Consider the following 27,817-nt stretch of genomic DNA (forward strand, 5'->3'; position numbering starts at 1 on the left):
TCATTTACCTGTACGAGTGAAGATGAACCACAGCGCCCCCGTCAGGCTGATGCCCAGAGCAAAAGCAGCAAACACGATCCCCATCACTGGACCAGTATCCAACACCCAGTCTACAATACACAGAGTACAGCATTTACTCAAGTATAAGTACTTCAGTTCACAGGACCAGTATCACCACCCTACTGTACAATACACAGAGTACAGCATTTACTCAAGTATAAGTACTTTACAGGACCAGTATCACCATCCAGTCTACAGAGGAGACACAGGCAACAGCCAGAAGTCTATACTTCATTGATCTGCAAAGTTTTTGGGGGATTAACTAACCCTTTAAAGGGGAATGCCACTAATTTTCAACATTGAATTATGTCATTAATATAATGTACCTTAGAGTGTGGAAATAAGACAAAAGTTCCCCCTCATGAAGATGTACTCTTTGGCTTGCAGAGTACATTATTCATGATGTCACTGATCACATGACCCCACAATCAATCCTCCAGTTCGAGGCAACACAGAATGGGAGGACCTTTTTCTTATTTCCACACAACAACTCTAAGGTATATCAATGACATAGTTCAAAGTTGAAAATGAGTGGTATTCCTTTAATGGCGTAAACACAAATAACCAATGAGCTCAAAGCGGCAGCTCCTTACACTCCCGTTCTGGGCTGGGATTGGCCAGCTGGGACACAGCGGGTCTCTTGGCCCTCTGGCCAGCAGGGGGCAGCGGTGGTGCTCTGATGGGCTGGGTCACCACCATGGGCCTGGACAGATCCCTGCTCTCACACTGACAGGTGAGGGGACACAAAAAAACATCATAGTTAGGAGACACACACACAAGCTGCGGAAGGCGCGCATCAAAACAGCCGTCCCCGTTATGTTCAATGAACATACCAACACCGGCGGTGTCAGACACGTTCATGCCTCGTCCGCCACTCCGATAAGCCATTTTCCAGAGTTGACTCACAGTGAAAAATGTCTGCTGCCGCTCCTCAGACTGTGTGTGTTCCCCTTTAGGGATAATTTCCAGCACTTCTGTGACCGCGGAGAGCGGAGATTCGTATCTCAGTGGATTTGATTAAGGTTAAATAACGAATTGAGCCCCTATTCCCCTCACAGAAATGTGGCCAAAATTTGTGAGAGCCGCATATCCAAAATAGACGTGTCAATATCATGAAATACATAAAATGGAAAATGGTGCATTTATATAGCACCTTTATCTAAGGTGCTTTACATAGATTGTGCATTACATTCACCCATTCATCACACACACATTCATACACCGACGGCGGAGGAAACCATGCAAGGCACCAGCCTGCTCATCAAGAGCAATAAGGGGTTCAGTGTCCTGCTTAAGGACACTTCGACACTAACTCGTGGGGAGCCCATGATCAATTATTACAAAACATAGTTAACCACTTCAAACCTATACTTCAGCCATTTGAAAATAGCCGATTGCGACGCATTGTGAGCTTGTAGATCGGCTATTTAATTTTTTTTTATACATATACTTATACTTATACACATACTTGAAATGAGACACTCTGCATAATGAGTACTTGTATTTTTGGCACTTTAAGTACATTTTGATGCCAACACTTGTGCTACTCAAGTGATTTTTGAATTCCGGACTTTTACTCCTAACAGACTATTTCTACGTTGCAGTATTGTGCATACCTGCTTCGTGGAGGAGCCAGGGGACACCAGGGGAGGCAGGCGCAGTAGGTCACATGTGTCCCGGTCCCTCCTGGTGGCTGCTGTGTCCCCCCCGGTGCCACACAGACGCACACTGCAGTGCAGGAACTGCACTGAGTGGTTGAAGACGGGACGCAGGACGAAGCTGAAACGCAGCGAACGCAGGGTCCTCCCCTCCTCCTCCTTGGCAGGCAGTGGTGTTGATCTGGACTGCAAAGTTTGATTTGGTTTCAAGTAATGGTCTTTTGGGTACAATTTCATTTTGTTTTAATGGCACGTTAGTTTAGTTTTGGTCTGGTTTTGTCGAATAAATATCATGTAGCAGAACTATTTTCATAATAGAACCGTGTTATACAAAATGTAACTCTCTGTGGGGGGGTCCCCAGTTAAAATATGATTATTTTGTGGGTCACGGCCTGAAAAGGTTGAGAACCACTGGACAAAATCAACACTGGCCAGCCAGGCACCTTCCTCCCTTGATTCCGTTTTTGTTGTCCCTTACTGTGGTGCCGGTGGCAGGGTCTTTCGCCCGGCGTCCCCCCCGGGACGGGCCGTGGTGTTGGAGCCGGGAGCCACTGGGGGTGTCATCCTCGTCCCTGCTGTCTGCTTCCTCCTCCGAGACCTCCTCGTCTGGTTCCTCATCGTCAGACTCCTCCCTTTCCTCCGCTTTCCTGATATGAGGACCAGTGGTGGAAAAAACCCACATTATTTCACTTTAAGTAAAAGTATGAATACTGCAATGTAGAAATGCTCTGTTACAAGTAAAAGTCCAGAATTTAAAGTTTAAAAGTACGAAAGTGTTGGCATCAAAATGTACTTAAAGTACCAAAAGTACAAGTATATTGAAAGTATAAATGGAAAAAAATAATACAATAAAAAAGATCTGAGTCACCAAAAATAAGGACGGGCGTTTTCGATGTGTTTCGATCTATCGTGGTTAAAATGGAGTTTGAAGTTACAATGGGCTTATATAGGAAGGGGGCGTGTCTGATAAAATGAATATCAAATATCTAAATATTGAATCCAGCAACTTAATAACTGTCCGAGGTGTTCACAAAAGCCTGGGTCGACGATTAAATGACCCAAACTTGTTTTGAAAGTGAAATATCCCCTTAAATCACCTCCAAATCCTACTTAAAATGTAAATGTGCTTATAACTACCTTCCACCACTGCTGAGGACGAGCGAAGGGTCCGAGGAGCAGCCGTTCTTAACGAGGCTCCAGGAAGGGGACTTCCGAGGGTGTGAAAACGGTGACACGTCACATGACGTCACCTCCACGCCCCCGCTGACGGGCCTGTTGACCGACACCTGTGGACAGGAGCAGCGGTTCTCAAAGTGGGATTCAGGGACCCCCAGGAGTCCTTGGGTCCCCACCCAGCCCAAAATGATTGATTGCTAGGAACCAAAACGGACCCTTATGAGCTATATTTTCACCCATGCCTTACCCCTTATCCGTAAACTTCTTTGCCTCTTTTTACCATTTTGAAAAACATTTTAAAATAGTTAAAATAACCAATCTACATCGACATGCTGTGAGCTTGTAGATCAGCTATTTGAACTATTTAAACACGTTTCTCAAAATATTTAAAAAAGGCAAAGAAGTTTAGAGGTAAAGCATGGACAACTAGAAGCAGTGCTCTTCTGAGCACAGGTCTCCACCAGGCCGTGCGTCCTGGTGGTGCTACTGTATAATAGGCCAATGTAAAAAGGTAAAAAACAGCCCGATTCTATAAACTTTGGAAGCCAATCTTAGCCAATGAAGATGGAATATGGAAAATCAGATGGATCGTACTTGATCACATGACTATAGAGATATTGTGTACCGATTTGCATGATTTTTGGATAAAATCTCAAGGAATAATAGGAAAAATTGTGTTTTACATAAGTCGGCCTCCTGGTGGCGCTATAAAAGGCTGATGTGAAAAATGCAGGTAAAGGGTTTTTCCTTGGCCTCTAGGGAATGCGCTTACAAAGTTTGAAACTGATCGATGGAGTTATAGGTAAAACCACAAATCGGCCTGTTATAGCGCCACCATGAGGCCGATTTCAAAAATTTGAAGTGGCATTTCTTCTTCGACCTAGTGGGAACGTGTGTGCGCGATTTCATGATAATTGCACTTTGCGTTTGGGATTTGAGGCATTTTGTTCCAAACGGCTCAATCCTACAAACTTTGGAAGCCAATCTTAGCCAATCAGGATGGAATATGAAAAATCGGACAGATCCGTGTCGATCACATGACTGTGGAGATACTGCCTACCGATTTGTAGGATTTTTTGGAACAAATCTGTAAGAGTAGTGCACAGAAATGTGTCTTGCGAACATCGGCCACTAGGTGGCGCTAGAAAAAGCCCATTTGAAAAATTTAGGGCAGAGGTTCTAGATTGGCATCCAGGGAATGTGTGTGCTCACTTTGGCAGCGACCGGGCCAACGGCGACTGAGATTAGCTGCACACAAACTGCGAGGACACACGGACGGACACACGGACGGACGGACGGACGGACGGACGCACGGACGGACGGACGGAGGGGAAAACATAGTCTCCCCTCAGCCTTCGGCTGGTGGAGACAACAATAGGGCCTGCATAAGTGTCTTTAACACTGAGAGCATACAAATGGAACCAAAATGTGGTTCCATTTGTACACTCCCAGAGTTAAATTAACACTGCTGATATTACAGTGCAGATTGGGGTCCCCAGAGATCAACATAGTATGACATGGGGGTCCGTGGCCTCATGCATATCAAATTGGGGGTCCTTCAAATTAAACTGTTTCAGAATCCCTGCTAACGCTGTGAAAATCTTCTAGTGTCATTATAATTTTGTGTCAATTTGGGGTTCCTTAACAAGAAAAAGTTAGAGAAACACTAGACAAGATTATATTTGAAGAAATATATAGTTAACTAACCTTGTCACAAACAACACACACACACACACACACACACACACACACACACACACACTCACACTCACACTCACGCGCGCGCACACACACACACACACACACACACACCTCTACGTAGACGCGGCGGTTGGCGGTGATGACACAGGGGCCAGTGGGTCTGTGCTCGTAGTCTTGGGTGACAAACAGCTTCAGGGACAGCAGGGGCCCAGGCCTGTGGGGTCGGGGGGACGGGACAAGGGGTCCGGGGGGTCCTGGATTCTGGCGGGCCCACGGGCCCCGTGGCACCGGCTGAGGACGGGCGGGTGGGAGCGGGACAGAGGCCAAGCAGCTGAACTACACAAGGGGAGAGATGGAGTACTTAAAGTTAAACTAGTACAGTGGGTCCCCTGTATCGCGTTGCGACACGATGTGAGCTTGCAGATACAGTAAGCTAATGCATAAAGCATACACACTGGAGCTGGGATACCCGACCGAAAACCCACAGGGCCCGTCGGTACCCAAGGGTTCGGGCTCGGGGCGGACGCATGTTCATAATGGTCGGACGTCGATTCGGGTCGGACATATTGTTGCTATATAGCCTAAGATAAACTCTAAAGTAAATGTGTTGTTGTGATGAAGGGAGCTCGCAGCTTATAGTCCTACAGTACTTCGTCGCCACAAAAAAATGGGCCAGATCCCAACTCTAATACACACAAGCACGTAAACACACGCATGGACACAGGGCTCTCACATGTATGGCCAGGGGTCCTGCCATCCTCTCAGTCTGGTTGTGTGTGAGGTAATTCTGAGGTTGTTCTCTCCATAGCAACACCTAGGCAGAGAGAGAGAGAGAGAGAGAGAGAGAGAGAGAGAGAGAGAGAGAGAGAGAGAGAGAGAGAGAGAGAGAGAGAGAGAATTTACGGTTTAGGCATTTACAGTAGCAGACTCTAGTCCAGAGTGACTTAGTTACAGGTAGATCAGAGTAAGCATGAAGTGTAGTGGACAAACAACAAGGTAAATAGTCACACCAGAACAACCAAGTGCCTCAAAGAAGCTAGGATACCCAGCATCTGTCTATAATCACTGCTTCTCAAAGTGGGTTCCGTGGAGAGAGAGTCTGTTTTTTGTTTGTGTCCTAGTTTATTCAATCCATTTTGTAAAACTCTTAGATCAACAACATTCATAAAGGTGACGTTAAAGAACATGTAACGATACAATCAAAGAGAAGGTCACACTCTTGCCACTCTGTGTGCCACCCATTACCTTTATAAATGAATTTGGAAAAGTAACCACATTTGCTTTGTTGCAAAGTTCAACTGTAATTATGTCAAAGTGGTCTTTATATAACAGAGAGAGCGAGGCAGATAGGCAGACAGACATTCAGACAGACAGACAGACAGACAGACAGACAGACAGACAGACAGACAGACTCAGATGGACAGACAGACTCAGATGGACAGACAGACAGACAGACAGACAGACAGACAGACAGACAGACAGACAGACAGACAGACAGACAGACAGACTCAGATGGACAGACAGACTCAGACAGACAGACAGACAGACTCAGATGGACAGACAGACAGATTCTGATGGACAGACAGACAGACAGACACACGGTCCGTGGTGTTGCTTTTAGTCATGACAGATTCCTCTATAAATAATGAGTCAGCATCATGCGTCACTACATGTAATGTAATCACATGCAGCCACAGTCAGCATGGAACTAAACACAAAAGGTCCCCACTCCACTGGCTCAGCAAAACATCCCCGGTCACAGAATTAACTCATGTGAAATAACAACAAAATAAATAAAAGAAAAACATTAGTAGTTAAATAAAAATAAGAAATAGTGAATGATAACTAAATGAAGACGTATCCTGGTCTTGCCCCCACTTATTTCATACAGTACATAGTGGGTGGATATGAAATCTGTTTTAACTGAGACTGTATTATCTTTTAACTCTCCAAATTACAATAATAACTTAACCTAACACAAACACTAAATAGCCTGCTAAAACAATTAAAGTCTTTTAAAAGTAACTATGCAGTGTACCTGTTAATCAAACTTAGCACTGACGATAATATTATGAAAACGATGAATTATATTTCTCAAATCTATGTAGTGTTTTGTAAAGCATTGCTAAGGTTCAAAGACAAACAAAACTGCTTTAGCACACCTGTTACCACTGGTTATAGGAAAGCACTGGTTATAGTCATGCTTCATGTGTATGTGACAAGGCCTTTTCTATGTTTGGTCCTAAAATGAGTGTGGGTGGCCCGATTCAGTTTATGAGAAAGGTGCTTTTATGCTGAAACCTTTCTTAAGTTTGATTTGGTGACCCTGCCAGCAGCACTTTGTGGCAGGGGCATTGAATCCAGTGGTTCTCGACCTTTTAAATGTCAAGGACCCTCCCTTAACTATGACCTAACGCGTCTATTTGGTTACATTTGTATATTGTCAGAGTTACAGACTTGTAAGGGTCACATTTTTCTTGTTTCTTTCTTTATGGTTTGAACTCATCCAACTTAAACATTAGTCCAGTCCTGGGTTGGCGACTCTGCACTTATCTTTTAGAATAGATTTTTAAAGCACTTTCATTTGTTTACAAAGCACTTAGTAGCTTGGCATCTTCATGCATTAAGGAATCCATTACCTTTTATGTTCCAAACAGGTGTTCCTAAATGACATAAAACACTGGTGAGGTCACCTTCTCGTTCTATGGCTCCAAGTTGTGGAATACCCTTCCATATGAACTTAGAATGGCAAGCTCCTTTTGGTGGGTGTTTTTACGTTGAGTGCGGTGCGCATCTAACTAAATGTATCTTATGTTCGCGTCCTCTGTTGTTTTTTGAATGTTATTTAATTTGATTCATTTGTATTGGCCCTACTTTGTCTTGCTCTTCTAGCTTAAACTATACGGTTTAGTCATGTCTCAGTTTACCAATTTTGTTAATATTTGTTATCTTAATGTGAAGCACTTTTAAATGCCTCATTTTATTGATAGTCTCCTTAAACCATGCACCATTATTATGTTCATATCTGTTCATATTACAGTAGATCGGCTGTTGTTTTAACTGGCTGTTATTTTAATCATATATCCTTGTGTACATGCAGTCCAGCAACGTGCATCTTACATACTGTAAGATGCACCTGATGTTTATCATCTCAGTCGGGTGGAAACTGTTACTTTTCAGGATTAAAATGTAAAAATAGCAAAATAGCAGATAGCAGATATACGGTACGCATCGATTCGAGCTTGTAGATCTGCTGCTTTTGATACTTTTATGTGACGCTGTAGTATGATGCAAGTAGGGTGTTATTTTACAACAATTACAACAACAAAAAAGTGCAATGTCAGGTTTTGTCAGGACAGTGACGATATATTTTTCACACATTCGAGACTACAACAAAAACTAAAGAAATCACTCCCACCCAATTGTGAAGCTGTTGTTGTTGTTGCTCACCACGTTCTTGTACAGAAGGCCTCTGGGGTGGAGCAGGGCCGCGGTCCGACAGGAAAACACAGGGAACGCCAACAGGAAATGGCTGCCATTGGAGCGAGCCTGGCATTTAGGATCCTCCAGGGTCACTGAAGACACCCACATTGACAGGGTCTGTGGGTGAGAGACACAGAGAGAGAGAGAGAGAGAGAGAGAGAGAGAGAGAGTGCGACGTATGTAAGACTATGGTCTTCCTGACCGGGGAAAAATGCATGTTGTGAGCTTGTAGCTCGGCTATTTTCTGTCACCACACACACACACACACACACACACACACACACACACACACACACACACACACACACACACACACACACACACACACAGCGGGGGGAGAATTAATTAGTAAATGGTACATTTATATAGCGCTTTTATCCAAAGCGCTTTACAGAGATTGTGCATTACATTCACCCATTCACGCACACATTCATACACCGGAGGCGGAGGAAACCATGCAAGGCACCAACCTGCTCACCAGGAGCAACTAGGGGTTCAGAGTCTTGCCCAAGGACCCTTCGGCATTCACTCAGGGGGAGGCCGGATTCGAACTGGGAACCCTTCGTGCTCTAATAACGGTTTCTCTACCCCTGAGCTATGCTGAACAGTCAACATTCTCTGGTGCTTCCAGTCGATTAGACAACACCCCTGAAAGTAGTACAGTCCAGACAGAGTAGAAAAGGCTGCCAGTGCACTGGGGTCAATGTGATGTCCTTTTTGTATGGGGTGTCAATAAATGTACCTTCAAGTTAAACCCTATCAAGGCCTCTGTACTGAATTCCAACCGCTAAGACGGTCCAATCCTCACAATGAGGTAAAGTGAATTTGGCGACTTCCACATAAATTCTCTGCAACACTCAGAAAAGACTATCAGTGATTTCCATAGCCCAGTGGTTCTAAACCTTTTCATGCTGTGACCCTCCAAAATAATCATGTTTGAACTGGGGGAACTGGGCTGGGGTTCGTGGATAAATATTGTGAAAATAGCAGAATTTTTTAAGTGTGTGCAGTGCCGCATGCTGACCTGTAGGTGGTGCTGGCTCACGGCAACGCTGAGGCGGCCGTCCTCACACTGCACGGCCAGGGCGTCCTGACCTCGGCCGGCTCCGCCCCCTCCTCCTCCTCCTCCTTGGCTGAGCCACTGCCTGAACCTGAGCTCCTGCTGTTCCATGACCTCCTCCCCACCTACTGCTGGAAGCACCTCCCCTAGAGAGATGCACAGAGAGACAAACAGACAGACAGAGTGTGTGTGAGAGAGAGAGAGAGAGAGAGAGAGAGAGAGAGAGAGAGAGAGAAATGGTGCGTTCAAATCTGGATAGTTCGAGGGGACCTGATTACATACAAATTGAATGCAAAGACGAGATGACGAGTGACCGCACAATAGTGCGGGAACCATTTGAATGGGGCGGCGTGACCGGTCCCTTCGGTGTCTTCGCCCCAGTTGGAAAAATCCAAGTGAAGCGACCTTCGCTTCCCCCCCCCCTGACTCCACCCATCGCGTCCTGATAGCCAATCAGCATTGATGTTGTTCGAAGACACGGAAATGTTTTGGGTGTTAGGTTTTGGGACTCCCTTCAGCTTCAGGTTTGAACGCAGCAAAAGAGAGAGAATGAGAGTTACATATTTCATTCTCATGTTTAATTTCATTTCAAGGGTCCCCTGTTTGATATGCTTCCATTTGATACAGGCGTTAACAATGATACTGATTAAGGCTCTGTTCCATTCTGGTCCAACAGAGCCAGGGTGCAGATATTGTGCATGTCGGTTCACTGGAAACACTCTGCTACACCAGTGGGTCTCAGATTGGGGTCCGGGGATTCTTGTGGTTCCCCGAGCAGGTTCCAAAAGACCCCTTGCAGATGTGTAACTCTGAGAGTGTACACATGGAATCAAAAGGAACCCTTATGGGACCATTTGTACACTCTCTGAGTCATGGGGGTCCTTGGAATTAAAACATTTGAGAACCACTGTGCCACGCTAAATGGAACAGGGCCTTCATTCTTATCATTGGTAACACGTGAAGGAAGAGGCACAATATCAGAGTTACAGTACACACCTGTAAGGAGCCCAACGTTGAGGATCAGTGGTTTGGTTTGTTACAAATGTCAGTGTTATGTTATGTTATTTTATGATATGATTATGTTAGGATTCTTACAGTACTTGGTTACATAAACAATGTGGGTTTTCATACCAAAACACCCCATCTTCATAGATAATAACAGTAATAACTACTGCTATTGTCACATGCTGACACACACACACAGACACAGACACAGACACAGACACACACACACACACACACACACACACACACACACACACACACACACACACACACACACACACACACACACACACACACACACACACACACACACAGACCTGCCCCGCCCCCGGCGAGCCGGACCACAAAGCGATTGGCCAGGTGTGCCTCTGTGTAGGAGGCGGCGCCGGGGAAGCCGTTCCGATTGGCCCACGCCAGGAGGTCAGGCGTGGTTGAGAGGTCAGCGTCCAGCACACTGGACAGGCTCAGATCAGACTGCGCTGGGTAGGGCGGGGACACGCTGTCCGAGGACTGGGGACAGACACAGGGACAGACACCAGTGGTGTCAGTTCAGCAAAAGCTAGGGTATGGCAAAGATTGGAGTCCTCATGGAAAATAGGCATTACATTTTGTATAACACGGTTCTATTGTGAAAATAGCAGATCTACATGCTCACAACGCCTCGCGCTGCGAGACGTTGTGAGCATGTAGATCGGCTATTTTCACAATGTCTGGGGGAAAAAAACGAGTTCTGTCAGTTTTTTACACAGGTTTCTACGGTTTCTTGGGCTGGATATGGCAGCCTGGAACGGTTGTTCAAGTGCAGCTAAACTTGGCATGTTAGTAAACGTGTCTGACCTGCAGAACCTGGGAATTTACCATTCTGTGATGGGGAGAATAAAAGTGTGGAGAATATAATTAAATTTTGCATTTGTAGTTATTTTACAGTAATTTAACAACATAATAACCATCACAGATACACAAAGAGACATTCGTGGATTTATATTTAAAAGTAACTTTTATTTTCCCCCCTGGACCCAGGGTATGGCAGCTGCATACCCCTGCCATACCCAATTGACGCCCCTGAGAGACACAGACACAGATACAGACACAGACACAGACACAGACACAGACATTAGGCTGGGAAAAAAGAAGGAGAGTTTCTAGTACAGTGATTCCCAACCTGCATGCCGTGAGGACTCCAAATAATGAATTAACATGAACTCATTCACTGCCAAGAATATACTGTACTGTATAACCAAACCACTAAACACATTCGCCATCTTTCCTTTACCATTACTTTTTCAAGTAGTCTCAGAATATTTTTCTATTTTTTTTGATCGATCCCCCGACACGCTTTCTATCCTTCCGTAAAAAAAAAAGAATAATAATAATAATTTAAAAAAAACTTATGGTTGATTGAAAAATTCACTGTTTTCACCAACACGAGCGAGAACACAGAAGCGGAGAAAAAGACGATTCTGTGGGAAAAAAAATAAACAGGCAGAGGATGGAGATCTGGTTTTTCGATGACGTTATTTCTTATGTTCCGGTTCCGCTGTGATTCCAATGTCTTTACACCAGATGGGGCTGTTCGCTATGGGTGCTGTGGGCAAAACATCAAATTCCGGCAGTGAATGAGTTTATAGAATAAATATCAGGATATTTAAGTAAAATGACTTTGAATTACTTTTGTTTCAAATGCACAGCTCACAATGCAAAATAAATGGATACAAAATGAAAAATGCAAAAAAAAAAAAATGTTCAAAAGTCAACATGCCTGGCCTAGTGGTCCAGGCACATACCACATTCTAGGCTATGATGCCTACTGGCGTCACCGGTTCGATTCCCGATCTGGACGACCTTTGCCTGTCATTCCCCATCTCTCTCCCCATTTCCTGTAAAGTCTACTTTCCTATCAATAAGGCATAAAAAAGTCAACATAGGAAATGTACATCCCAAAGAATATCAAGTGAAAACATGTGAGACAGAGTGCGTGCGTGCGTGCGTGCGTGCGTGCGTGCGTGCGTGCGTGTGATCCATAACAGTATGCATTATGGTGCTTCCTGCTACGCTCACATGAACATAGAAGCTGCTATACTCACATGAACATAGATGCTGCCCCGGACACCAGGAGCGGTGACGGCCCAGTTGACTGGTGCTGCGCTGCTGAGAATCAGCACCACGTTGTGCGTCCCCGAGTTGGCCACAGGGGGCACCAAGGAGACCATCACCTCTATCTGCAGAGACCTGAGTGGCAGAGAGGCGAGAGACTCGTTTTTCAAACGCACTTCATGTTGTGGCGCCCCGCCTCCCCGTTCCTCTTTCTCAAAAACAAGTGGCACAACAAGCTCTTCTCTTTGAAAAACTAAATGATAGATCGTGTATTGCTCGTCTGTCTTCACGCCGTTCACGGTACCATTTCACAAAAAGCTCTCCAATTTTATTATTGCAATATCTCTCTTTTTTTCTCAAAGAGAAGCGCTTGTAGGACTACTGCGTATATATAGCTCTAACTGCATCAAAATGGCAATATCTATCTATTTATTTATTTTATCTATTTATTTATCTATCTATTTTTTCAAAGAGAATCGCTTATTGTGCCGCTTGGAACGGGGAGGCTGGGGCGGGGGGCCGCAACGTTAAGTGCGTTTGAAAAAATGGAGGCCCGCGGCAGAGAGAGAGAAAGACCACAAACAGATTGTCTTCGATATTTTTTTTAAGGAACCCCATATAATAACTCTGAGAGTGTACGAATGGAACCAAATGGACCTGTGTGCACTCTCAGAGTTTCAGACCTGTAAAGCAAAGTTTGATTTCGTTTTAGTCATAGTCTTTTGAATACAAAATCATTTAGTTTTAGTCACATTTTAGTCATCTGAAATAGTTTTAGTCGACTAAATCTAAAGCTGATTTTGTCAACAATAATGTATTCTCGCGGGCCTTGATGGCGCCCCAAAGACTCGCAAAATGCCTGATTTTACACTTGTTTGCATGCTGAAAACAGCCGGACAAGACAGGGCTCTCTCACCCACAGAGCGCAGAGCCGGCCGACAGCAGCTTGATCACATGCACTTCCTGGTCATTCACGCGCACGTGCGGGCCGTCGTCCCGCCTCCTCGCAGCGACGGGCGCGCAGCCTTGCACTTCCTGCGCCTGCAGCTGGGACGTCAGGTAGTTGTGAGAGAGGAACAGAGAGCGCAGCTTGCACGCCCTGGGCAGCGACGTGTCTGTGACAGACAGGACAGTGGAGTTAGTTCAGCTAAAGCTAAGGTATGGCAACAGGACTGGTGTCTTGCACCAGTCATGTTGCCATACCTTAGCAACAAGAAGGTGGAATTTATTTTAAGAAGGACATCTTATTTTTTCCCCTGTAGGTTGCCATACCCAATTGACGCCTCTGGGACAGGACATGGTATAGGTTTGCATTCGTCATTTCGGTTTCTGTTTTCATGTCGGTTCCGTTTGTAAAGCGGATTTTCTAGTTTAGTGGACTTCTTTTTCTTTCCGGCTTGGTTCTAGTATTTAGTGATTTTTCGAAAAGTAAGAAAGTCCCGGTAACGGAAGACAAACGTCTTTTCTTTCACACGGAAAAGGAAAAAATGCAACCGCGATGATCCGTGTGATGGTCCAAACGGGCCGTTTTGACTAAACGCACGATCTGCAAAAATCAGAGATTTATCCATTGTTCTGCAGTCATGATGAATACAAGTGAGTGGCACTCCAGGGGTGGAAACGCTAAGTCGTTCCTGGTCACTCAATGTGTTAACAATCCTATAAAAAAAGACCTCACCCTCTCCCAGGCCGATGTAGACCCGATTGGCGCGGTCCGTGTGCGTCAAAGAGCTCAGGTTGCCGTGGTGGCGCTGCGCCCAGCGGAGCAGCGCACGTGGGCGGAAGGGCAGCGACGCCACGACGCGCACCCGCAGGTCAGGGACGGTGTGGGACTGGACCGTGGAGTTCAGGGACACCTGAGACACAGGAGAGAGACAGAGAGAGAGAGTTTGAGCCTAGTGTTGATTTTGACAGCACATTTTGATTTAGTTTTAGTCATAGTCTTTTGACTAAAATTTCATTTCGTTTTAGTCATATTTTAGTTGTCTGAAATGTTTTAGTTTTTCAACTGGAAGACAGGAAGAGCTAGAGGTTGCAGAGACTAAATCTGTAGTCATCATATACGGTAGGTATACGTAACACTTGAAAACACTAGTGCATTTTAATATCGAAAGTACAGCCCTAATTGATCCTATTAAACTAAAACGTAATGCGTGATGACGCACGTCGATTCTACTTAATAATACATGAGGACAGAATGATTGACAGGTGCCTGTGTCAATCAATTTCAACAAATTCAACGTGGCTCCCCCTTCCCCCGCCTCCCCTTTCGTCCTCTCTGCGCAGCCGACGTCTCGTCTCGTCCTATGAACACAATTGTTTCCGTAGCCTCTGCCCTGTTATTAGCGACTTTAAGCTCGATGATTTTCAGGACGGCAACGCCAGGCGGACTACGGCTGCTAGGACGTAATCGCCGTAGCGGTCAAAATGGTTAAGCAAAGCCTCGGCGGCGACGGGGTCCCACCCCTTTCACTGAACGCTTTGGTTCCCATGGCGACGCGTACACCCAGCAGACGGAGTAGGCGCTACGTGGGAAGGGACCTTCTGCCGTAGTAGAGACGGCTGCGGCGACGGCAGGTTTATCTATCGATAAGGTCGCTATTGTCTATGCAAGCGTGGCTTTATGGCACTGCTATGGAAAATATGTGACACGATGCAGCGTCATCGCCGCCCATCTTTACTTGCGTTATAGCCCTCCTACTTTTTGACCATCAAATCAAATTCCCCCCAGCCCTATGTCCCTCCTTTCTGGACCATTTCACCAGGAAATTTGTCACCATAAGGAAGTGGAGCAAGTGGAGAACTTCCGTTGCAATCCGTTTTTAAGGTTCTCTCTGGGAGTAAAATGGGTGGAAAGGATCAAAGGGGCAGTAGTTTTGGAGACAAAGCCAGAGAGGCCAGACTGAGATGGTTTGGACGTATACAGAGTCAGAGGGGGGATAGTGAGTATATCGGTAGAAGGATTCTGATCTTGGAACTGCCAGGCAGGAGGCCTAGAGGAAGACCAAAGAGGAGATATATGGTCTGGTTGTAGTGAAAGAGGACATGTTTTTTGGTGTGAGAGAAGAGGAGGCAGAGGACGGGGAGAGATGGTGTCAAATGATTTGTTATACTTCACAAAAACAGTACCTGCACCGTGACAGGGAGGTGTGGCGGCAGCCTCTGGGCTTCTAGCCACCAGCTGACTGGCTGCAGGGAGCTGAGCACCAGGACACAGGCTCTGTGAGGGCCAGCAGGGGGCGCAGGAGGGGACACAGGCTTCAGGACCACCGTCACCTGCATGACAGACAGTAGAGTGGTGGGCAAAAACGTTAATTTCAGTGAACGAATCATTTCATTCACGTTCACGGTAATGATTCGTTCAAACGATTCGTTCACGTTCACAGTTTATAGCGCGATCGTGATGAGAATGACTGGTCTAGCTTATAGGTCTACCTTATAGGTCAGTTCACCTTAATTAGCTTGTTGACTCTGTGACATATCGTGTCTGATGTTGGGTTTGAACCACAAACAGAGCCCATAGATACAGTGGTGTAAAGTAACTAAGCACATGTACTCAAGTACTGTAGAATTTTGAGGTACTTTTACTTTACTTGAGTATTTCCAACAAACATTTTATAGTACCTTTAGTACTTTAAGTACATTTTGATGCCAATACTTTTGTACTTTTACTCAAGAAGATTTTGAATTCTGGACTTGTAACAGAGTACTTCTACAATGCAGTATTGATACTTTTAATTAAAGGAGCTATAGTCAACTTTTTCTTGAAAAACGGATGCTAAAATAAAAATAAAGTTTCGAAAATATTTTATAAAAAAATAAGCTTCATAATATGTGTTTCTATTAAAAAATGACCACAAAAAGCCTAAAATAATGATAAAATAATCATTTTGGCCATTGTCAGACTGACACTTTGTTTACATTCTAGTCTATAGACTAGATGATATTTTAAGTGTTTTAAATGGTATATTTTGGTTAAAGAGGGTTATTATAACATATTAAGGCCTACATGGCTTACTAGTCAAGGATCCTTTTAAATATTGTGTGCCTGGCTGTGAGCTTGTATATCTGCTATTTTTGAATAGTTAAAGCATAAAATAATGGTTAAAGTAATAATGCGTAACAATGCGTTCCCTTTCTTAATGTGTTAAATGAGCACTGAAGGATTGTACAGAGGTGAAAGCCAAGTGGGACCTCATTGTTGTCCGGGGCGTCCGTCGCCGCTCTCCCCACAGCGATGACGTGCGTCTCTTTCTCGCCACTCGCCCGGGCGGCACAGCCCGGCCCGGCCTCGAACCGCTCCAACAGGGCCTGGACCGGGTGACGCGTCCCCACGGGGGACACAGAGCACCGCGCCTCCCCGCCACTCTGAGCTGACAGACAGACAGGACAAGACAAGACAAGACAAGACAAGACAAGACAAGACAAGACAAGACAAGACATACGTTGGGTAACTCAAAACCTGATGTACTGAGGTAGCCTACAGCAGGGGTTCCCACACTTTTTTGGCTCAGGGCACCCCTTTAAATATTTTTTTCATCTGGAGGTACCCCTACAATATATTCATAATTTTCGCTCCCAGCACCTTAAATTTATGGCATATTTTATAATAGCCATTTTCATTAGAATTGACTGAAAATAACTTTGTACTTCAAGTTTATTACACAAAATATTTTTTAAGTGTCCAAATAAATTCCAAATATTATCAAATTATCTTGTGGCACCCTTGGACTGCCGTCATGGCACCCCAAGGTGCCCTGTCACCCACCTTGAAAACCCCTGGCCTACAGTATTTCATAAACAAAATAGATAATAAATAAAATAGAAAGTTACTTAAAAGAGCGAGTGATAGTGGGTGAATTCACCAAATTGTGGCTGTGCCATATTGTTGCTCTATACATCTCCATATTCTAGATTCTGTTTTTTCTTTTTTACTTGATCATATTACAGCGTAGCAGATCTGCATGCTCGAAAGACACGTTTCGAGCTTGTAGATCTGCTACTTTTGCCGTTTCTGAAAAGTGACAGTTTTGGACACAAGAGGTTTCCACTCAACAGAGTGGTATACTGTAGTATCTTCAACACAACATCCAATCACCCTCAAATTGGATTTATTGGAATCACAAAGGGCCTCTACAGAGTGCTCAGATAGCCCTTTCACTTCTGCCCAAACGCGAATATAGCTGCACAGTTTGAGGAAATGGAAGTCGTAGCTATAAATATGCTACAAGACTATTCTACTTTGTGACGCATTCATACATTCCTACAACCTTTAAACAACTTGTTAGTCACAATTATCACTTTTTATCGATTTCACAACAGTCTTTTTGTTTGCCTAGAATAGATAGGATTTGTTGCAGAGTAGGTTATGTTGTGGTTGGATCATTCGGTGTCATTCATTTACAGAATAGAACAAGGATATAAAACAGGATAGAACAGGATATTAACATTATTTTAAGCCTGAGAACCATGACTAATGCCAGAGCCAAATAATTAGCTCTTTGTGTTTCAGTCTGGCCATGCCAGGCTAACGTTATTAAGATGGCACGGTGTATGGCAGTGGTTCTGTAACTTGCAATGGGCCTGGTTTTAAAGAACCACTTCAAAAGAGTGAGAAACGCCCACAGACAACACCAGAGAGAGCTGCACTGATCTCATACGCCCTAGATTTGGCACAAACATGGGGATGAATTAATTGTAGGGATGGGACGCTAATTGTAATTATCGTTTATCGTGATAAAAAAACACTCAATATCGTGGAGATTTGTATTTATCGTGAAATTATGAAATCAGGTGATATTCTAGGCCAGATAAATATCTTAACTAGTTAGATATGTCCCAGAATATAGCCTTATATACTCATATTTCAACTAACATTACAAACAATAACAATAATCCTGTCACAACAAAAAAAGTCCATATGACGTCCTTGTAATGATGTCAAGATCATCCCCATATTATTGTTCCTTACCTGTTAATTTCTTTGCCATTAGGAGGAGACAGAGAATGGTCCATACAGTGTCTGGCAGAGCTCCCATCATCAGTGATTCACTACACCTGTTAGTGATTGATTGCAATGAAATATTCTTTAAAGACATATACCAGCCTACACACAAATGCATGTTACATATGGCCATAAAGTGTTTCTCAAAATGAGCACAATGGCAGTCATACACGATTTGAGAGAGCACATTATGAAGAGCAAAAAATCATTTTGCCACTTGCCAGATCTTTATTCTTTACTATTAGGCCTATATGAGAAACAACATAATGGCTATAGCCATATACTCTCTCAGAACATGTTAATCACATTAACATAAATATGGAATTAGGCTACATAGATTTTTTCTTTTATTGTTTATTAATTATTAAATTACTTAGAAAAATCCTTAATTATTCATGAAAATCTTAGCTTTTTGGGGAATGTTTTCCTTTTTTTTTCCCTTTTTTGCAAATGTTTTGAAATAATAATAAATAATAAATAAATAAAATTAGGACCCATAAAAATATGTCCGTGACCCACAAACGGGTCCCGGCCCAGTGTTTGGGGACCAGTGCTTTAGGCCACTGATTGTGATTGGTGAAACGATCAGGCTAATTAAGCGTCCCTTTATGATTTGCAGTGCCAGTCTGGCCGGCCAGCTATTCTGCGGTCATCACTCATCAGTCTAGCAGTCTATTTAACACACGAGTCACGACAGAAGCAGCTGGATACTGGGCTCAGGCTGACTTTATGTCCTTAAATAAAACCTCTTATAGCCAAACAAAACAGTAGCAGTGAGAGAGAGACAGCATAGTGGAGAAATAAAAACTGATACAGAAAATGCAAAGCTCGTTTGTCAGTATAGGCCTAATGAACAAAAGTTCATCTATCCCAAACAAAACAAATTAAAACTATTGTGTTCACATTTATGTCTAAAGAAATGATAAGGCATGTAGCCAAAAACATAAACCAAAACAATTAAGACGACAACAACTCACCTGATTGACCTGAACGACAGACGGACGAACTGATTTGTGTCGCTTCTCAAACTGCTGTGCAGTTTTGACAACAAAAAACATGCAGTCTCTCCTCTCTCCCCCTCAAACCGTTTGACAAATAAAATGCAACTGAGAGTCAAGTTGTGTGGAAAATACATCCCTCCGGGGTCATGCATTTTCATCTCCATTGAGGGGAGACAAGGAAAAAACGAAAAGGTGGGGGTAAAGGGTGGAGTGGAGGGGAGGGGAAGGGGGGTCTCTTAGTCTTAATGGGAGGGGCTGTAGGATGGTGTGACTGGCTGGAGAGAGGACAGGAATAAAGGCAGCGGAAACAGCAGGCAGGGAGGAGTGTGTAGGCTGTGTAGCAGACACACTGGAGGAGGCTGGACTGGAGGCTGACTGACAGAGAGAGAGAGAGAGAGAGAGAGAGAGAGAGGAGAGAGGACTCTAACTTTTACATTTGAAGGTCTCCCCTTAACTCAGGGTCCATTTGGTTCCATTTTGTACGCTGTCGGAGTTACAGACTTGTATGGGTCAATGTATGCTCCCAAAAGGAACTATAGAGTCCCTGAAAATAATTTTGAGAACCACTGAATATCAGATTTTGTTTTTGCCTCTGTCTGTCAGTCAGTCTGTCTGTCTGTATATTTACAGGAGTTATTGTCTGCTTGCCAATTCAAGAAACCTCTGAGATCACTGCTACCATAAACACGGTCCATATTGGTCTGCCTAATTAAGCTGCATGGTGGGTCTATTCAATATTTCCCCCAGAGGTTTAGTTTACTTCTATGGTTGTACAGTACTAGAGGGTCGCGGCCCTTCGGGCCGCTCACATCTAGTAAAAAAAAAAAAAAAGAAAAAGTTAAAAAAAAAAAAAAGTTAAAAAAATAAAAAATAAATAAACGTTAAAAAAAAAGGAAAAATTGGGGGGGGAACTATTGTGGCGGAACTATTGTGCCACAGCGCACGTTTCCGGTCGGACATATTTGACCGGCGGACTATTTTATACAGAGGCAAAATATGAGGGTAATAACGAATACAACTGTATACAGAGGTTTGGAAACGACATCTTGCAAAGGTGACATGGGTGTTTGAATTTTTAAGCTATATTTAGTACATATGTAGTACATCTTGGCCAAGTGGTTTGGTATTTAAGTTAGCGATACATGACCCGGAAGTAGATCACTTACTCTTTTGTAATATAAAGATGTGTGTGTGTGTGTGTGTGTGTGTGTGTGTGCATGTGTGAGTGTGTGTGTGCGTAAGAAAAGGAGGGTCTCCATGGGAAAGCGGTGGAGAACCACTGGATTAGAGGTGCGGGCTCAAGACACAGCCCTGAGGGACTCCGGGTTTCAAGGTCAAAGGAGTGGTCCAGCCTCGTTAGTTTCAGAAAGCAAGTGAGTGCAACCAAACATAAAATGACTTGGATGATTTCGTTTTTGTCAGTGTCAAAAAGGTAGTTGACAAAATGAACGCTGTATTAGGCCTACACAGAATGCAGCGTGCCTGCTTTGTCAATGGTTTACAGGTCCAGGCACGTGTACTGTACACATTGACGTCAAAGTGGGCTTGAGCCCCTGCCCTTTATCCGTCTGTAAAAAGTGCCCTCTCCACTGTCTCCAGACCATGAATGCAGCTTTTACTATTGTGAAAGAAATGCAAATGCCCTCTTTCCATGCCTTACCTGAAGGCAGCATTCAAGAGAATTGCCCTGTCCAAACTCTCCTGAACTTGAATGCAGCATCTTATAGAGAAGAATTGCCCTCTCTGTGTGTAGAAATCCATGCCATTACGCCACATCTCCAGTATTGACTTGATTATGCTTAGTTCAGTGTGGTATCACGCACCGAAAATAGCCGACCTCCAAGCTCACAGCGCATCGCAGCATGACGCGTTGTGAGCTTGGAGGTCTGCTATTTTCGATATTTCAACCAAAAGGCCCTTTTAGAAATGTCAGCCCCTGCCATTCTCTGCACGTCCCTGTACAGGTCTGAATCATTCAGACCACACGAGCCAAACCACTCCCCATTGCAATGCAGCTCTGGTATTTTGAAACGTGCCTTTCGCGCCCGACAGAAGCCATACACGTAAATCACGTTTTGTCAGTCAGACTGAAAAGTGAAAGCTGTGGGATAGCAGGCAGCCACGCAAACCTCAAAATAACGCTTTCGTCGCTAAAAGCCCTGGTGTGGTGAATACAGCATATGCTTATGTATACAGCAGGCTTATAGGGAACCTATGACATATGGTTTGGTCTAAAGGTGCTGACAGACATACAGTATACACTCTCTGTCTGTCTGCGTAACCGTCACACGCACAGCGGTATCTGTGCGTCATCTGTGCGTCTGTGTTTACACCCGTAGCCAATCAGGGAGCTTGACCAATCCTCATGCTTGCACCGCTCCTCCATTACAGAAAAGGTTAACAGAAAAATGATATACTCTAGTCTAGGTGAAATAAATGGATTGTATTTATAATGCACTCTCTATTATGTGAAAATCTCAAAGTGCTACATTCGGCAATCGCATAAAAAAGGAATCGTCACACCATTAAAAGAGTTTGAAGAGCGGAGGTTGCGGGTCGAGGGTTGTGGGGATGCCATTATGCATTTATTTTTTTAAATATATTTTTTGGGCCTTTTTCTGCCTTTATTGATAGATTGGCGAGAGATGGGGGCGACACACAGCAAAGGTCATCGGGATCGGGACTTGAACCCGCGACACTCTGTCAGGTTGGGTTACCAGCCTAGGTGCCCAGACGGCTACGGTGCTACGCCAACCGCCCAGGACAGCATCATGCCATATTAACCCCACTCTACCCACACTTTTTTTGTACTTTTTTTATTTGGAGTAGCTAATTGTTTGTTCCCGTTTCTCCCCACATTATGCCAATTAATTCACCCCTACACATTTACAGTAGAGGCACTCTAAGCCAGTGGTTCTCAACCTTTTCAGGTTGCAACCCCCAAAATAATCATATTTGAACTGGGGACACCTCCATCCTGACGACTAAGAGTTGAGGCATTACATTTTGTATAACATGGTTCTATTGTGAAAATAGCAGATCTACATGTAGATCTGCTATTTTCACAATTTCTGCCTCTAATATTTGACAATTTTGGCCAATGTTTAATTTGTCATTTAAGAGATATTAACACATCTGGTGCCAACCCCGAGTTTCCCGAGTTTGTATTGGTACTAGTGCTGTGCCAACCCCGAGTTTCCCGAGTTTGGGCCGTTTTTGAAAAAACATTTTTTTTTCCTTTTTTTCAAAAAAAAAAAAAACAATTTTTTTTTTTGGACCTCCAGAAATGTGTTAGGCATGATCGCGATCGCGAAATTGCATGTTTAACCCCCATACCAACCCATTCTTTCAAACATGGCAGCCATGTTTGTTTACATCTGAAGAAAACATAATGGCTCATAAATCATGAATGCCTGAACGGATTTCCAAGCGGATTTTTTTGTTTGAAAGCTGTGAACAGCCTGCACACACGTGGTGCATCATCTAGGCATGGGCGTGCACTTTTTACACAATTGCACAATTACATGGAAGTCTATGGTAACCATGGCAACGCGGGACATTGGCCGGAAAAAATCATTGCAACATAAGTGTTAAGAAATTATTTAGAAATGTGTAGATACCCTCTATAGACTTAAACTTTATGTTGGTTTGTTTACTGTTGAGTGATAAAACAATGTTGCACATTAAGTTAATCATCTGGGGACCCCCAAAATAATTTAGGGACCCCCCCCTGGGGGTCCCGACCCACAGGCTGAGAACCACTGCTCTAAACCAGTGGTTCCCACACTTTTCAGGTAGAGACCCGAAAGAGAGATTAGACCCAAACTAGTGAAAATAGCAAATTACGCTTTGTGCCGCGTTGCGAGCTTGCAGATCGGCTATTTTCACCACTAATTTTTCATTCATGGAATTTGCTTGTTTGTTTTGAAATGTATACAATTATTAGATTTTTTTATTTATTTAGAAAAGATATATAACTGTATATTTTTTTAAGAGTAGGAAAAGAGTCGTGACACATAAAAATTGGTCCGTGACCCTCAAATGGGTCCCGACCCACTGTTTGGGAAACAGCGGTCTAAACCAATCGCTGCAGGAGCTCACTAGACGTTCACATCTTCCACAGTAGTTCTGTTCCTTTGTTTTTAACATTCTATTGTTTTGTTTGTCCTTTTTTTGTAGCCTTCATTTCTTTATCTTTTCTGTTTTTCTTTAATAAAGTTATCAATTCTGTTCACGTAAAGTTTGGGTTGTGAAGCCGTGCCTCTGCAAGAGCCTATGTTGTTAGAAGTTAGAAGTTCTTGTTGTTACAAGAAATGGACCCTACACAACTGTGAAAAGTGGTGACTCATCACACTAAACCATAGTTTTGTGGGGTCCATTTCTTGCCCAAGGAATGTTTTTGTGCAAAACAAATGCTTGGAATGGATTCAGAATCATGAAAACCCCCTAGATAGACCCCTCACATGCTACTTAAAGAAGATTTTTGGGGGGTCTTTTTTTCCTAAACCCAACCCTATGGTAAGTGAATTAGAGAAAAGTTAATTTGAGAAAAGTGCTTGGGACGGTCAATTTTTTAATTCAGCACACAAAAATACCCCTAGGTGCAAATTTTCACACTTTCTGCCGGAAGTGAACACCTTTTTCACATATTTCTCCCACTAAGTTTGGTGGAACAAGCGAATTAAAATCTTTACTGTACAGTGAGTATGCACACTTGTCTTAAATGAAAATTAGTCTTTTCATGTCAATCCAATTAACCAGTAAGATCCCTAAGCGGGAGATAAGCGACCGTCAGGTCGCATGTATACACAACCTCATGGTGGCGCTAGAAGAGGGGAATGTGAGAAATGAGGGGCGGAGGTTGTGGTTTGTCAGCCAAGGAGTGTGTGTGCAAAGTTTGGCATGGATAGGGGCAACGGTGCCGGAGATAAGAGTAGGGCCAAAAGTGTGACGTGACGGACAGCCGGTGGAGGTTTTCATAGTAACTTGCTACCTGACGACACAGGGACTGAGGACTGGATAGAGTTTCTCAGTGAAGGTGCAGCCACTGAAAGAGTAGAGATGAACTCTGGCCTCCGCATCATAAAAGGAGACCAGACCCTCCTCATTATCCACAAACACTCATACATTCTCGAGCTCCTCTCGTACAGCGAGGAGGACAAGAGGTTCAGCAAGAGCCTGGTACCCACATTAATGATTCCTCAAAAAACATACCCACGAGTTTCCAGCATCCCATCGTGCAATGCACAGCGGGTGGGCGGCAGTTCCGGCGTCGCAGCCGAGTGTGATCTACAAACTCACAACGGTCGCATCTGGGACGCGATCTGAGCTTGTATGTCAGCTGTTTTCTACGCTTACCGGATGTGTGCCACACAATTCTACAGTAAATTCCCACGGAAACAGGTGGATAGTGCTGTCAATCAATCAAACAATTAATCAATGAATCAATCGCTATTGTCACATCACATACAGAGCAAAGGCAAACGCATAATATAATATAAAACTACAAAGTGCATTATAATATATAACTAATCTACATAATGAAGTACGGGAATGCATCCTATGTCATGTCAAAGAGTCATGAAATGTATGTAATGGAGACTCCATCAAAACACAGTTCAGTTCAGTCTGTGCAGTGGCACCAGGTTTAGATCTTAGTCAGCAGTCTATAATTGCTGCTAGATAAAAACTGCTCTCCAGCCAAAGCATCATCATTTTAATCACTTTATCCATTTTAGCATATTTTAGCAAAATCTTGTAGATCTGCTATTTTCTTTCTTCCACCTTTGGTCCACATCTCTGGTCCACATCCGCTGCATCCTGCTGTGTCCTCCTTAACTCTGCATAATGCAGCTTCTCCATCTCTTTGCTGAACTGAGCCACAGCCGTCCTCACAGACCCCACGTATGAAGACTGATGGACGTAGACCTTTGTCCAGTCCTTGGTGGGTGCAGGGGTGTTGATGGAGGTGTAGTTCTGGAGGAGGTGGACGTGGTCTTCGGTGAGCGAGAGCTTCTTCAGCTCAGCGCTCGTCTTCTTCAACTCAGCGATGTCCTTGTTCAGCTCTTTAGTGAAGTCTTCAGCCTGTTTCTCCATTGCTTTATGCTCCTCTCCCATAAAGCCACTCAGCGCAGTGAAGGCCTGCAAGATATCAGCTATGCCTCTGGCCATCTCTTTACTGCTGAGCTCCACAGAGTGTTTGAACTTCTGAATCTTCAGCTGTCTCTCCTGGATCATCTGCTGAACTTCGGCCTCCGTCTTTCTCAGCTCGGCCTTCTTCCCCTCGCATTCGTCTTCCAGAGACACCATCTGATGCTGCTGGTGGTCCGCCTCTGCGCAGACCTGACACACGCACACGCTGTCGGTCTTGCAGAACAGCTCCAGAGGCTTGTCGTGCTTCTGACACATGATGTTCTCCAGGTTCTTCACGGGGTCGATCAGCGTGTGGCGTTTCAACGCTGGGACCTTCTGGTGGCGCTCCAGGTGGGCCTCGCAGTAGGAGGTGAGACACACCAGGCAGGACTTCAGGGCCTTGAGCTTGGCCTCGACGCAGATGTCACAGGAGACCTCGCCCGGCTCCGCAGGCTTCATCTGCGACTTCCTGTACTGGTCGGCCATCTTGGAGATCAGGGTGTTGACGGAGAGCTTTGGCCTCTTGAAGAATTTCTTCTTGCATATCGAACAGAGCCAGTGTACGGCGTTGGTTTTCCAGCAATGCTTGATGCAGGCTTTGCAGTAGTTGTGTCCACACGGGGTGGTCACCGGGTTAGTGAACACGCCCAGGCAGATGGAGCAGAGCAGCTGCTCTTCGGAGAGTAGTCTGCTAGACGCCATCTTGTACACACTGACAACGATCTTGAAAGCAGGTCATACTTGTTTTATAGACCGGCCTATTAGACCCATGTCACAATGATATCACAGGGGCTCAGAGATGCCACGATAATTACTTGCGCAAGCAGAGCACGCAAGTACTGCGTTCAGTGCCGTCTGTTTCTGACCGACAGTACAAAGGCAGGGTCTTTAGCCAATGAGGGAGCAGCGTTCTTGCTGACGTCATCACCACCAACAAGTGCGACCTGCTATAAATAACAAGGAGCAAGTTGGCACCTCGAGAGAGTTGCCAACTTGCCCACCCACATACAGGTATACAGACAGCACCGAACAGCACCGATCGCAGTACTTGCGCTCTCTTCCGGTGCACAAGTAGGCCATATATGGCCACGAGTGCACATGATGCAAGTTGGCACCTCGACAGAGTGCAGTCTAATTCAGTTTAAGTTGTTTGTATGTCTGTGCGGGGTCTCCGGACAATGGGTGCAATATACTGTACAATATATACCCACACAGCCCTCCATGTGCATGTCTATCATAGAAGGAACATTGTCACTGTTGGGCAGAAACCTCTTATCTCCATGTTCTAACTTTTTGTGTTAGCGCACTACTTGATCATACCAGTGTCACACAAAAGCATCAAAAGTTGCAGATCTGATCAAAAGTTAGCAGTTCTTCAGTTTAGATCTGCTGCTTGTGAATTCTGAAAAGAAACAGCTTTGGACATCGACATATGCTGATGTCATAGAAGTGAAATCACATTACTGATGTCATAGGCACTTAAACTGTCTATATACCCTTTTTCCCTTTCAGACTTCTTGTCCAGTTATATTACTAGAGGTTTATGTTACCGTCTATCTGGTACTTGCTGAATTTTAAACATTTTGTAGTCTTCTTCCAACGCTATCCTTTCATGCAGTCTTCCAGGACTCATGTCAATGATATTTTGGTGACTGATTTCCCCCCACATCAATGAAGGTCCATCTACCGTTAGTGTCTATTGAAATTTGCAGATTTCACCCAGGTTTTTTCATCTCACTCACGTCACTTTGTCTGCTAACCTCACTCAGCAACGAAATAAAAATTAAATAAACAAAACAAAAAACAAGTTCACTGGAGGCAAACAGTGATCACCGCATGATGTGCACTGCAATGTAGTTTCAAATGCACTACATTGCAGGCACATTTTTTAGAGTAAAAAAACAAAAAAAAGAAGACACGTGTGACGTGTGATCTTGGCAGGTTGCCCCAGAAAATGTGCTAATCTCAACAGGCACCAACGGTATGTATCTAGCCCTATATCTACAGTACCTATCTGAGTCCAGGCACCTTTCCTGCCTATTCATCCATATATATTGTGTATTGTACGGATATATATATACTGTACATATATGCCCGAAAAACACTCTGAAAAGAAACAACCTGACCATTTAGGCTCACATCTTTACTGATTTTCAAAACATGTCGGCAGCATGAATCCACAAGTGACAGAACAAACACAGGAGGTCAAACCAGGAGGAAAGACAAGGAATCACGGGCAACACAGCTTTGCAAAATGAAGCTCTTTAACATTCAACAAATGATTGGGGTTAAACGTTGATCCCTGCTCCCCCCCCCCCCGCCCCCTCCCCTCCCCTCCCCCCCACGGGATACGCACAGCACGCAAGCAAGCACCTGCATCATCTCTCTCTGGCTGTCTGCTCTCCTCTACAAAACAAGCCCTCATCCTACCACTTAACTCAAT

The 27,817-nt window shown here is 44.2% G+C and overlaps 1 protein-coding gene across 1 annotated transcript; it reads right to left on the reverse strand.

Moving 5' to 3' along the window:
* Nucleotides 1–26,076, reverse strand: engl (endoglin, like; the record flags this gene model as incomplete). The annotated part of the gene is made up of 15 exons (XM_080723082.1): nucleotides 1–110; nucleotides 654–786; nucleotides 1,677–1,904; nucleotides 2,197–2,365; nucleotides 2,856–3,004; nucleotides 4,707–4,931; nucleotides 8,046–8,195; nucleotides 9,103–9,284; nucleotides 10,461–10,653; nucleotides 12,228–12,372; nucleotides 13,154–13,352; nucleotides 13,916–14,093; nucleotides 15,367–15,513; nucleotides 16,432–16,610; nucleotides 25,038–26,076. The coding sequence occupies 15 exons, from the start codon at nucleotides 26,074–26,076 to the stop codon at nucleotides 1–3; spliced, it is 3,426 nt and encodes a 1,141-aa protein (XP_080579208.1).
* Between the last annotated feature and the right edge of the window lie 1,741 nt (nucleotides 26,077–27,817).

Source organism: Nannobrachium achirus (genome assembly GCF_963921795.1).
Source record: "Nannobrachium achirus genome assembly, chromosome: 4".
In the NCBI taxonomy this organism is placed as follows: Eukaryota; Metazoa; Chordata; class Actinopteri; order Myctophiformes; family Myctophidae; genus Nannobrachium; species Nannobrachium achirus.